This window comes from Scyliorhinus canicula, chromosome 6, assembly GCF_902713615.1.
Source record: "Scyliorhinus canicula chromosome 6, sScyCan1.1, whole genome shotgun sequence".
Classification (NCBI taxonomy): domain Eukaryota; kingdom Metazoa; phylum Chordata; class Chondrichthyes; order Carcharhiniformes; family Scyliorhinidae; genus Scyliorhinus; species Scyliorhinus canicula.
In genome coordinates, this window is record NC_052151.1 from 172,564,514 (window position 1) to 172,577,284 (window position 12,771).

Below are 12,771 nucleotides of genomic sequence, written 5' to 3' on the forward strand. Positions count from 1 at the left end.
CCAAGTCGTTAATGAAAATCACAAACAGCAGAGGACCCAGAACTGATCCCTGCGGTACGCCACTGATAACTGGGCTCCAGGCTGAATATTTGCCATCCACCACCACTCTCTGTCTTCTATCGGTTAGCCAGTTTGTTATCCAACTGGCCAAATTTCCCACTATCCCATGCCTCCTTACTTTCTGCACAAGCCTACAATGGGGAACCTTATCAAATGCCTTACTAAAATCTATGTACACTACATCCACTGCTTTACCTTCATCCACATGCTTGGTCACCCCTCAAAGAAGTCAATAAGACTTGTAAGGCAAGACCTACCCCTCACACATCCGTGCTGACTATCCCTAATCAAGCAGTGCCTTTCCAGATGCTCAGAAATCCTATCCCTCAGTACCCTTTCCATTACTTTGCCTACCACCGAAGTAAGACTAACTGGCCTGTAATTCCCAGGGTTATCCCTATTCCCTTTTTTGAACAGGGGCACGACATTCGCCACTCTCCAATCCTCTGGTACCACCCCTGTTGACAGCGAGGACGAAAAGATCATTGCCAACGGCTCTGCAATTTCATTTCTTGCTTCCCATAGAATCCTTGGATATATCCCGTCAGGCCCGGGGGACTTGTCTATCCTCAAGTTTTTCAAAACGCGCAACACATCTTCCTTCCTGACAAGTATCTCCTCGAGCTTATCAGTCTGTTTCACACTGTCCTCTCCAACAATATGGCCCCTCTCGTTTGTAAATACTGAAGAAAAATACTTGTTCAAGACCTCTCCTATCTCTTCAGACTCGATACACAATCTCCCGCTACTGTCCTTGATCGGACCTACCCTCGCTCTAGTCATTCTCATATTTCTCACATGTGTGTAAAAGGCCTTGGGGTTTTCCTTGATCCTACCTGCCAAAGATTTTTCATGCCCTCTCTTAGCTCTCCTAATCCCTTTCTTCAGTTCCCTCCTGGCTATCTTGTATCCCTCCAGCGCCCTGTCTGAACCTTGTTTCTTCAGCCTTACATAAGTCTCCTTCTTGAAAATGAAAATGAAATGAAAATTGCTTATTGTCACGAGTAGGCTTCAATGAAGTTACTGTGAAAAGCCCCTAGTCACCACATTCCGGCGCCTGTCCGGGGAGGCTGATACGGGAATCGAACCGTGCTGCTGGCCTGCTTGGTCTGCTTTAAAATCCAGCGATTTAGCCCAGTGAGCTAAATCAGCCCCTTCCTCTTAACAAGACATAATATAGAACATAAAAGCCAAGAAATTGTTCCAGAAATGTATATATTACTGGTTAGACTATTGTGGACAATTCTGAGCACCACATTTCAGTAAAGGCCAAGAAGGGTTCAAAAGGTTTACCAGGATGTCACCAGGGAGGGACGTGAGAGGTCAGAACAGTTACAAATGTTCTCCTTGGAACAGTGATGGGTAAAGGTGATGAGATAAGGGTTTTCAAGATGATTAGAAAGTTTGAATACAGAAAAAAAATAGACCCCGTGGTGAGTGGGTCAATACCACGAGGTCACAGATTGAAAATTATTTGCAAAAGACCTAGAGGGGAGATCAGGTGAAACATTTCCACTCCGTTGTCGGAATCTGAAGCTGAAAAGATAGTGAGAGCCGATTCCATAAATAATTTTTAAAAGGAGTGGGATGAGTATTTACTAAAGTTGTCTGATCAAGACATGTTGACCAAGTTTCTCAACATTCTTTTCAAACTAAAGTGTGCACGTGATATAGTGGTGTACGTGAAACTGGACCCGGGCCCCCGGGAGGCCATATTCAGGGTGTCGCACGAGCCAGGGTTGCAAACGGGCGCGGAGGCAGATGTTCTCGCCTTCGCCTCGTTGATCGCCTGAAGGCGAATCCTGATAGGTTGGGAACCTCTCCACCCTGTGCCCTGGCGTGGCAGGGGGACTGCTGTTTGAATTCTTGACTCTTGAGAACGTTAAATTTGAACTGAGGGGAAGAATGGAGGGGTTCTACAATTCATGGGCACTATTCATTATGCACTTTCAAGAACTGGATAACATTGAACTTTAGTTGGGGGGGGGGTGCTTGGGAGGGTTGGGGGGAGGGGGACCGTGTGTGTTAATGGTGACTATGGGTGATTCCTGATTCCTTTTTGTCATTTGTTTATGTGAACATGCGAGCTAATGATTGGGGTTTGGTGGGAGGATGGGATCGTTGTTATTGATATGGGGATTGACATTTGTTACTGATTATTGTTTATTGTTGGTGGGTGTAAATTTAGGAGAAAATGTGAAAAAGGAGGAGAATAAAAACATTTTTTTTTTAAAAAACATTATTTTCAAACCAATATGAGTGATTGGACCCAACTTCCCAAAACATCCACAAAGCCCTTCATGAAATAATTGACACAGAAGCTGAAAATAGTGGGAAGCTTGAAGTGGGTGACAAATGGACTGAAAGAATGTGAAGGGAAAAGGTATTTGTCAGAGTAGAGGGGAAATGGGTATTTGAGCGGAACACTTTTGGAATCTGTGCTGGGATCCCATCATTTCTAGTCTATATCCATTTGAACTCGGAACTACAGTTCTATGACACAGTACCAGAGTATTTGACCCAGTTGGTCCATGTTGATGTTTGTCTTCCACACGAGCAAGGGTCCTTATTGCATGCGCATGGTCTGGTAACACATCCTTTTATTCTCCCTTTCCTTCAACTACCTATTTTTGCTTCAGTCAATAACTCTGGTGAAAATCAATCCCTGTTGATTATACTCGACAGATGACACTGCATCATCACACAGATGGCACTGAATACAGGCAAGAAAAACAAGCTGATGGAAATAATGATTTCACAATTAAACTACAGATGTTCCACAACTATCCGGTGATCAGTGTGCAAGGTGTCTAATCATTCAGCTTCTGTGTCAATTATTTCATTCAGATCATTCTAATCATTCAGAGAAACAAACCGATGATCGGGTCCGTACATATAACAATCACCTGATCCCGGAGCAGCAGAAAATCAAGTTATGAGGAAGGACTAGAGAACCTTAACATCGAAAGGATCACTAATATCATATATGTAACTTCAATATTCATACAGATAAAGAAGTCAATGGGTGAATTCAGCGCAAGTTAGGATCGTAGAGTGAGGAGCTATATTTAACGTTACTTGATTTTGGCCTTGTGATCATACATATGAACACACAAATTAGGGTCACTCGGCCCTTTGAACCTACTCTGCTATTCAAGTAGATCATGCTGCATTGATTGGAACCGTAACCCCATATTCATGCCTACCCCCCGATTAACCTTTCACCCCATTGTTAGTCCAGAATCTATCAAGCTTCAAATTAAAAATATTCAAAGACTCTGCTTTCACTACCTTTTGAGAAAAAGAATTTCAAAGACTCATGACTCTCTGAGAAAAGATTACTCCACTACTCGGCTTTAAACGAGCGACCCCTATTATTTTTGAACAGTGAACCTATTTTTAGATCTCCCACAAGAGGAAATATCCTCTCCATATCCCCCCTGCCAAGAGCCCACAGGATCTTGGGTTTCAATCAAGTCACCTCGTGCTGTTCTAAATCCAACTGGGTACAAACCTAACATGCCCAACCTGTCCTCATAAGACAGCCTGCCCATTCCCGGTATTAGTCTAATAAAACTTCTCTGAACTGCTTCTATCAGATTTCCATCTTTCCTTAAATAAAGAGACCAGTACTGAACACTAGGGTATCCCAAAGTGGGAAAACCTTGCGTTCAACTGGATACATCCAGGGGTTCTGGGTAGGCCAGGCTGATTTATAGAATTTGAAAAATGGAGAAATTCCAGAACTGGAACGTGAGGAGCGGTGGAGTGTTTGGGTTGATAGGATTAGTTCTGCCTTGGCTATGCTCAAGGAAAGTACCCCCCCCCCCCCCCCGCCCCCTCCCCACCACAGTGAGAGCTAATTTTTTGTTTTGTTTAGCACCCTTTCCTTTTTCAGGCCCATGCAGGCTGTGTGTTATCGTGTTGAAGGCTGGGATTTGTTTGGCTCGAATTGATGCTCAGCAGTGCCCAGTCCCCTCCCCTCGTTCTGCAATTATATCACAGTGATCTGGTCTAGGCCTGGAGAAGAGTTTAATTTGCGCTGAGTGTGTTAGTCGACTTTCCCTTTAGCTCTGGGATTCTCCAGATATCCTTTCCTCCCTTGTTTTGAAGCTATGGATATGATGTGGGTCGGCAATGTTGCCTGCATCCTGTTTTGAGCAGGTCCCATATCCATAAAGGGGATTTTGTCCCTGATTTATCCGATCTTGCTTGTTCCCATTCTTGCGATGATTACTGTTTTACTCTGCACCTATTGTACATTGATACCTATGGCCTACTTTCCTCCTTTTGTTTGTTTTTGAGGCGATTTTTGTAAAAATTGAAAATTCCAATAGGCTTTTTAAGAAATATGTATTTTAGGAATACATGAAACAACTGTCCTGAAGCTGGGAATTAAATATTCTCCCCTTGTCTCAACAAAACCTTATGTGGTTCCTTTCTTTCCAATTTATTTCAAAGTCACACAATCTCAGAAATTGTCACTTGTATACCAAGAATTACAATAATTGTGGTTATGTGGGTTTGCTGGCAGGAAGTTCCCAGTCTTGTTCCTGTTCTCATTCTTTACAAACTATTTGAATATATTTACACCATCCAAAGACGTTTTAAAATGTGTTCAGAGGATGTGGGAGCCGTTGGCTGGGCCAGCATTTATTGGCTATCTCCATTCGCCCTTGAATGTGGTTTTTATTTTTCAAATGTGTCCAATTCGGGGTCAATTTAGCGTGGCCAACTCGCCTACCCTGCACATATTTGGGTTGTGGGGGTGAGACCCACGCAGACACTATGCAAACTTCATACGGATAGTGACCCGGCGCCGGGATCGACCCCAGGTCCTCAGCGCCGTGAGGCAGAAGAGCTAACCACTGCACCACCGTGCCGCTCCAAACTGCAAAGTTTTCTAGGGCATTGAAGAGTCGACCACGTTCTGTGGGTCTGGGGTCACATGTAGGTCAGACTAGGTGAGGACGGAACATTCTCTTCCCTAAAGGACATTAGTGATCAATAATTTCATGGTCATCAGTCGACTTTTAATTCCAGATTTATTGAATTCAAATTTCACCATCTGCCAGAGCATTACACTGGATCTCTTATTAGTGCGGTCTCAATACCACTGCCTCCCTCATGGACCTAAACCTCTGACAAGATTAAACCCTTTGCTGTAAAGGTTTGACCAACATCAGATTGAAAATGTGCATAATAAGGAAGCAAAAGTGAGAATATTGAAATCATAGCTGTAATAAGTCTCTGACAATCCTGTCCTTCTGAGCATGTCCACTTTGAATCCAGCTGATGCGTTTCATATACGCAAGAAATTACATTAGAAGTTGGGCAGGCAGATTCCAGAGTGGCTGCTGTATAGCTTCAGTACAGTACATTTAGAACAATTCGTAGTAAATGGAATGTACCCTGACTTATCTGGTGTCCTTGATGTTTTGTTGCTGTGAACATAACTCTAAGCTTTGAGACTGCACAGATTTCAGCAGCGTATGTTATGAACTTGCTTTTACAGATGATCAGAATTGAAACCAGCCCTGGCGAGGTCATGCTATTTTCTGCTGCGTGTGTAACTGCTGTCATTTCTAAGTTGTTCATTTATAGTATAGGGTAAATGGAGTAGACCAATCCAGCATTCCCATAGATAGGCACTGAGCTCATTGCAAACTCAGCCATTCCATACTTTCAACGGAACAGGGCGTCATTTATCGTACATTGTACTTTCACCAACAAAATTAGAGCTTTAAAATTAATTTTATTAAGCATCACTATTCTGTTTTAAAACTCGGTCTCAGAAACCATGCATTTGTGTTGTACTGTTTAATCCACCTTGTAAAAATGAAATTAAGTACTCCATGGGCAGCACAGCCACACAGTGGTTAGCACGGTTGCTTCATAGCGCAGGGGCCCAGGTTCAATTCCTGGCTTGGGTCACTGTCTGTGCGGAGTCTGCACGTTCACCCCGTGGCTGCGTGGGTTTCCTCCGGATGCTCCAGTTTCCTCCCACAAGTCCCAAAAGACTTGCTGTTAGATAATTTGGGCATTCTGAATTCTCTCTCTGTGTACCCGAGCAGGCGTCAGTGTGGCAACTAGGGGCTTTTCACAATGACCACTGCAGTGGTAATGTAAGCCCACTTGTGACAATAAAGATTATTATTCTTATTTAAGTATTATAACCTGCTGCAAATTGTTTTTCCTCTTTAACATCCATTCAGGTTCTTTTGAGTTAATATCAAGATAATGTGTTCTTTGAGTTCCTTCTAAAGCATCAATTTGTGGATCTCTTTTAGGTTCTGAAACTGTTGAAGCAATTGCAGGAGTTACATATCACGGTGGATATTCTGGTGGTAAGATGTGTAAAACAGTTTTCTCACTTGACACCGTTCTCTGTTCTAGTCAGCAATTCTTAATGTGAACCTGATTGTATTTGTGTAAATTTTTCTACTTTTGCACAAATATGTAAAAGAGATTATATTTCCTCAGTGTAAACTCCGATAATGAACCATTTAAGTTTCTCACTTGCTTGAGATACAGTTTTCAGTTGTTTGGTCAATGCTTCCAAGAGCAAGGAAATGATTGTACAATACTGTGGCATCAATTCTTCCAAAACGGTGCTATGTCTTTTCGTCCGACGTCATTTCGTCCAACGGCACTTCGTCCACGTCTTTTGGTCCAACGTCTTTTTGTCCGCACGTCTTTTGGTCCAACGTCTTTTTGTCCGATGATTTTTTTCGTCAAAGACTTTTTGTGACTTGACTTTTTGTAACTTGCTTAGTAGCACTCCACTCCACTCCCCACATTAACTTTTTGTAAATAGAAATCTTCTCTAATGCACATAGCAAGGTATAATATGCAATAAAGGATTTTTATTACCGGTCTCTTTCCTTTAACGAGCCTCGTTAAAGGATAGTTATTATCGTTCTCTTTCCTTTAACGAGCCTCGTTAAAGGATAGATATTATCGTTCTCTTTCTTAATTCGCCCATCCCGAAATGGCAAAGTTCATTGTGTCAACGAAGAGTAAAAGGAAGGTAGCTGATGGAAATAACTATATCTATGATTTTCATTCGAGCAGTGCAAACCTAGGAAAAGAATACTGGAGATGTGAGAAAAGAAGGCTATGTTCAGTGCGGATTCACACGGTAACGGAAAACAATGAGCCGAAAATTATTTATTTCTCTAATGAGCACCTTCATCCAGCTGATGTTGATTCGTTAAATGCTAGAAAAGCAGTTGCAGAAATAAAGCATGAAGCAGTGGAAAACATAGCAGCAAGTTCGCGTAGCATACTAGCGGCCAAGTTTACGCAGCTATCAGAAAATACCTGCTCTCAACTCCCTAGGTTGCCCGTCGTCTCAAGGACTATTCAAAGGTGCCGACAAAAAAATTCTGGATTTCCCGCTAATCCAGCGGCTAGACACGGTTTTGAAATACCTGACAAATATTGTAAACTTGACAATGGCGAACAGTTTCTGAGATACGATTCGGGCGCCGAGGACCAACAGCGCTTACTAGTATTCGCATCAGAAAGTGCTCTTCAGGATTTAGCATCATATCGTCATTGGGCATGCGATGGGACATTCAAGATTGTGCCACAACAGTGGTTTCAACTGTTCTGCATTCATGTACAAGTTAAAGGAAGCAGTTTTCCACGGGTCTTTGCATTACTGCCGAATAAAAGAAAGCAGACATACGAATTATTCTTTGACCAATTGAAAATTATGCAACCTAATGCAGATCCGATTGATATCATGGCAGATTTCGAAGTTGCAGTTCACAAGGCAATTAATTCATCATTCCTTAATTCATCTGTCGTGGCATGTTTGTTTCATTTGAGCCAATCTGTGTTTCGAAAAATTACCGATTTAGGCCTCAAAGAAAAATACAATACAGACTCTGAATTCTGTCTTAAAATTCGATGTTTTTCAGCATTAGCTTTCCTCCCCGTTGAAGATGTCGAAGAGGCTTAAGAAGATTTGATAGACGATGAAGAAATACCTGCTGAATTCATCGTTTACTTCGACTTGACTTACATAGGCATTGTGAGAGGACGTGGTGCCAGACGAAGGAGAGAAACACCTACATTCCCGACAGCTGTATGGAATGTTAATCAGCGTGTTCTACAAGATCTACCGAGAACAAATAATGCTGCTGAGGGGTTTCATTCTGCGATAAAGCGTTCGGCGGGTGGAGCTCATTTGAATATCTGGAGGTTAATCAAAACTCTGAAGGAAGAGGAAGGGTTCATAATAGGCAAAAAGGCTCAAATTCTTCGGGGAGATCAGTCGACTTCATGTACGCGATATAAAAAAATAACTGAACGCCTCAAAAGATTGGTCGTTGAATATGATTCTACAACAAAAATTGATTTCTTGAGGAATGTTGCTTACAATTTACATCAATTTTAAGTAATTTCGGGAATTTTAAGTAATTAGTAAACTTTTAGATTTTTTAACTGCATTTTTAGATTTTTTAACTGCATTTTTCAACTTGCATTTTACTTGCATTTTATCAATTACTTGCATTTTAGCAATTAAATTCACTTGCTGTATTGTACTTGCATTTTATCAATTAAATGGTTTTATACGGAGTTAATTTGTAATTGGATAATTGGACGAAGTGACGTTGGACGAAAAGACGGGCGGACAAAAAGACGTTGGACCAAAAGACGTGAACGAAGTGTCGTTGGACGAAGTGACGTCGGACGAAAAGACGCGACACCACTACTTTAAAGATGCTACAAACAAGAGTGGATGTTACTAGATTGGTGTTTGCTGAAACGTATCACCTTGCAGAATATGCGTAATTACAGGACAAAAGAATGTGAATTAAAACAGCCATGGCAAAACTTCAAAAACTTTTTTGACATTATCGTTGGTGACTTAGTTCACAAAACACCTTTCTTGGCAAAAACTGAACCAAAAATGTCTACACCGTATGAAAGAAACTACAGTACACTAGCTATCTTGTGTAGGTAAAATCCACTATTATTATTTGAGGGTTTCGTTGTGCTTTTACTTCAAGACAGGGCAAGGAAGCAGACATCAAGTCTAGCTCGACTGGAACAGGGAATGAACTGGGAAATGTTGGAGTTATCCTGCACAACACGCTAGCCAACTAAGTTAAGCGCATGCGCACGATTAGCTACAAGCTACTTAATACTAAAATGTCCTGTTGGTTATGTAAAGTATCAATCATACTTTTCCTACTAAGAGGCATATTGGAAAAAATAACTATGTTAAAGAATTACATGCCACAGAACAAAAAAAACCTTAAATATGAAGTTAATTAATGACTAAAAGGCAGTCAAAAAGCAGTTCCCAGTCACTGAGAAATTATTTCATTTAACCTCTGCAATCTGACACCGGTTGCTTCTGTTTTTGGTTCTCATTATAGTCACAATTCTCTTCTTTAACTTGGGACAGTGTATAGCATGTACTAAGTTACAACTTTCTTACCCCACCATCAATTGAAGCCTTTAAGTTGGTGGGGATCTCGTCCCTCTACTGCTGGCATTCACCCAGCAGCAGGTGTGGGTCTCTTGATGCAGGAAGCCCAAAACCTAAACCCTTTTGGAGTTGCTGCTGGGTTTCTAGGACAGGGTGAGGGTCCCTCATGCAAATACTTTCAATGCCTGTGTGAGAAGGAGGTGCTCACTGAGCACCACTTGCCTGACTTCGCCACCTCACGTGCTCCTTTTCTGCCATCATCCACCTGTGTCCTGAAACCATTGGCACTTCTGGACTTGGGAGTGAGTGCATTAACATTAGCAGCCACCACCTCTCTGTTGGTGTTACCGAGCAATGAAGAGAGGCCGGCAGCTCCCCACAGGCAGAACCTATGTCCCCAGAGCCCTTGATCATGGGAAAGGTCCGCCCTTGCCCTATTTTACGTGTATGATGGTTAGGTTTTGCCCCTTTGGTCCAAAGCCAGCTGCTCTTCCCAAGCATTTTACACTTGCAATGTGGCATTCCAAATTACCACAGACAACGTTTCATAATTTTAATTTTGGAAGAAATCTGTCCAATTTGCATTTGCATTAAATGATAATTACCTCCAGTCACCAGCTCCTCAAGAGTGTGTTTCGTTTCACTCTTCCTGTGTTTTTCTTTTGAGTCCTTGATGATTTCTCTGCATGTCCATCAGTACAAACAAGCAAGATAATATGGCTATGTTTGGAACAGTGAAAATATTCTAGTGCGTGTCAGATGTAAAGTTATGTGCACAGAAAATGTCAGAATACTAAAAACAAATTCGCATTTCAATAATGGAGCAAAATGACAACTGATTAGAATATCATGGCATTTCAGATCTGCTTGAACTTTTAACCTTGTGCATGAAAAATAATTGGAAGCTTTTAGAATGGGTGGAGATTTGTTTTATCTTGAGAGATCATGGAATAGGGTTGTCTATTTTACTGTAACTACACGCAGGTTTTAGTCCTATCCATCCTTTGTTGTCAGCAATCCATTCTTCAGGTTTTGACCCTATTGCTTATAAACCGAGCTCCCATCATAATTGGCTCTTGGACAAACCTGTTTCGACCAGCAAATAAAATTCTCCCTCCTTTCTTCAGCTTCACCTTGCTGAGAAAAGGCACCACAACTTTTAGACCTTTGTACTACTTTTCACCGCATTTCAGTAAGCAGTCACCTCTACTACTCGCCTTGTTGATGCGCATTGTTCTTTTTCATCCGTTTTGCCAGAAGCAGTGTTGCGTGTCAATCATTCATGCAGGAAATACTTGTTTGCTTACATTTTACGAGGCCATGTTCTACAATTTGTGTCTGATGTTGATGCATTCCTCCTATCTAACTGGTTGGCTTACTTTTGGCTGCTTGCTATCGGTTTTGGAGTCCGTGTTGAATCTTGTGGCTATAATGATTTCCATATGTATTAAACGAGTTCTAAACTAGTAAAGTGACTCTTCAAGACTATCTTATTTGTCAGAAACTAATCCTGTGGGAAAAGAGCATCTAATCCTAATTGCTAAAATGTCATATAACTTTTCTGCTCCACCTTTTTATGCTGCCAGTTTAAAGGAGGAATTGTATTCTGGTAAACATGGCTCTCTGCCTTGATTTTAAAATAAACTCATGATTGGGCGATATATCTTGATTCCTAAGGCTGGGAGAAGGCATCCTACTGCTTTCAGGCTTAGTCTCCTTTGTTTCAAACCACATCTGACCCTGGCACTTTCTGCTTTCAATTGGGTTGACCAACATTAATACTGGAAATGCAAAACGGTTTCCACCATCAAACAGCATGAACAGGTGTGCAGCTCATTGCTGACAGAAATTCTGATCAATACCAAAACCAAGCTAAGATCTTGATGACTATTTGGAGCTGTCAATCAAACTATGAACATGCAGCCCCTACCCCAACTGCAATAGGTTGTGAAAGCATAAATAATACTACATTGAAGGGCAGCACAGTGGCGCAGTGGGTTCGCCCTGTTGCCTCACGGCGCCGAGGTCCCAGGTTCGATCCCGGCTCTGGGTCACTGTCCGTGTGGAGTTTGCACATTCTCCCCGTCTTTGCGTGGGTTTCGGCCCCACAACCCAAAGATGTGCAGGCTAGGTAAATTGGCCACGCTAAATTGCCCCTTAATTGGAAAAAATGAATTGGGCACTCTAAATTTGAAAAAATAAAATAAAATACTACTACATTGATAGCACTCAGGCTTATGTCAACAAATCTTTTTAAAATAAATTTGGAGTACCCATTTTTCTTTTTCCAATTCAGGGGCAATGTAGTGAGGCAAATCCACCTACCCTGCACATCTTTGGGCTGTGGAGTTGAGAACCAAGCAGACATGGGGAAGAGTGTGCAAACTCCACAGGGACCTGGAGCCGGGATTGAACCCGGGTCCTTAGCACTGTGAGGCAGCAGTGCTAACCACTGTTTCACCATGCCGCCCCTATGTCAACACATCTAGTGAAATTGCAAGTACGACCTTTTGTTTTGTTGTTTTCAGCTGCCAGCTGGCTATAAGGGGCAGGAGATTTAAATTACTTCACCAAGGCTATCCACATTTTATGCACATCCATAATAATAATCTTTACAAGTAGGTTTACATTAATACTGCAATGAAGTTACTGTGAAAAGCCCCTAGTTGCCACATTCCGGTACCTGTACGGGTACACCGAGGGAGAATTCAGAATGTCCAAATTACCTAACCTGTGTTAGGACCTGTGGGAGGAAACTGGAGCACACGGAGGAAACCAATGCAGACACGGCGAGAGCATGCAGACTCCGCATAGACAGTGACCCAAGCCGGGAATCGAACCTGGGACCCTGGCACTGTGAAGCAACAGTGTTACCCACTGTGCTACCATGCTGCCCTGTTCACTCTTGACAATTCCAAATCCCCTGGTAGGTTCAGACCTTTTTCCCAAATGCATAAAGCCAGTGTATAGATGACCAAAATTGCTTCTGTTTAAATGCAGCTTCACTTTCAAATATTCCGTTACATCCATGAAGCGTGTATGTATGAAATGCGACCCGCTCCCGTTCTTCCCCCAGCGAAAATGATGGGTGCTGGTTTTGGGGGTGGGATTTCCAGATTTAGGGCTTTGGTGTCATTTTGAATAAGACGTGGGACCCATCTGACTTGGTGAAAATTCAGGCTTTAGTATCCGTTTTCGCAGTAAAGGTTAAGGATAAAATAGCAGAGATACGAGGAAAACTAAAAATAAATCTAGAGGATGAA

The 12,771-nt window shown here is 42.1% G+C and overlaps 1 protein-coding gene across 1 annotated transcript in view; it reads left to right on the forward strand.

The window, feature by feature from the left end:
• The window catches only part of eloal (elongin A, like), a 178,526-nt gene that overhangs the window by 106,941 nt on the left and 58,814 nt on the right, over positions 1 to 12,771 (forward strand). Inside the window, exons 2-3 of the mRNA XM_038801049.1 lie at positions 2,746 to 2,850; positions 6,351 to 6,407. Of these exons, the coding sequence (XP_038656977.1) occupies positions 2,746 to 2,850; positions 6,351 to 6,407 (162 nt within the window). The remainder of the gene's footprint in view (positions 1 to 2,745; positions 2,851 to 6,350; positions 6,408 to 12,771) is intronic.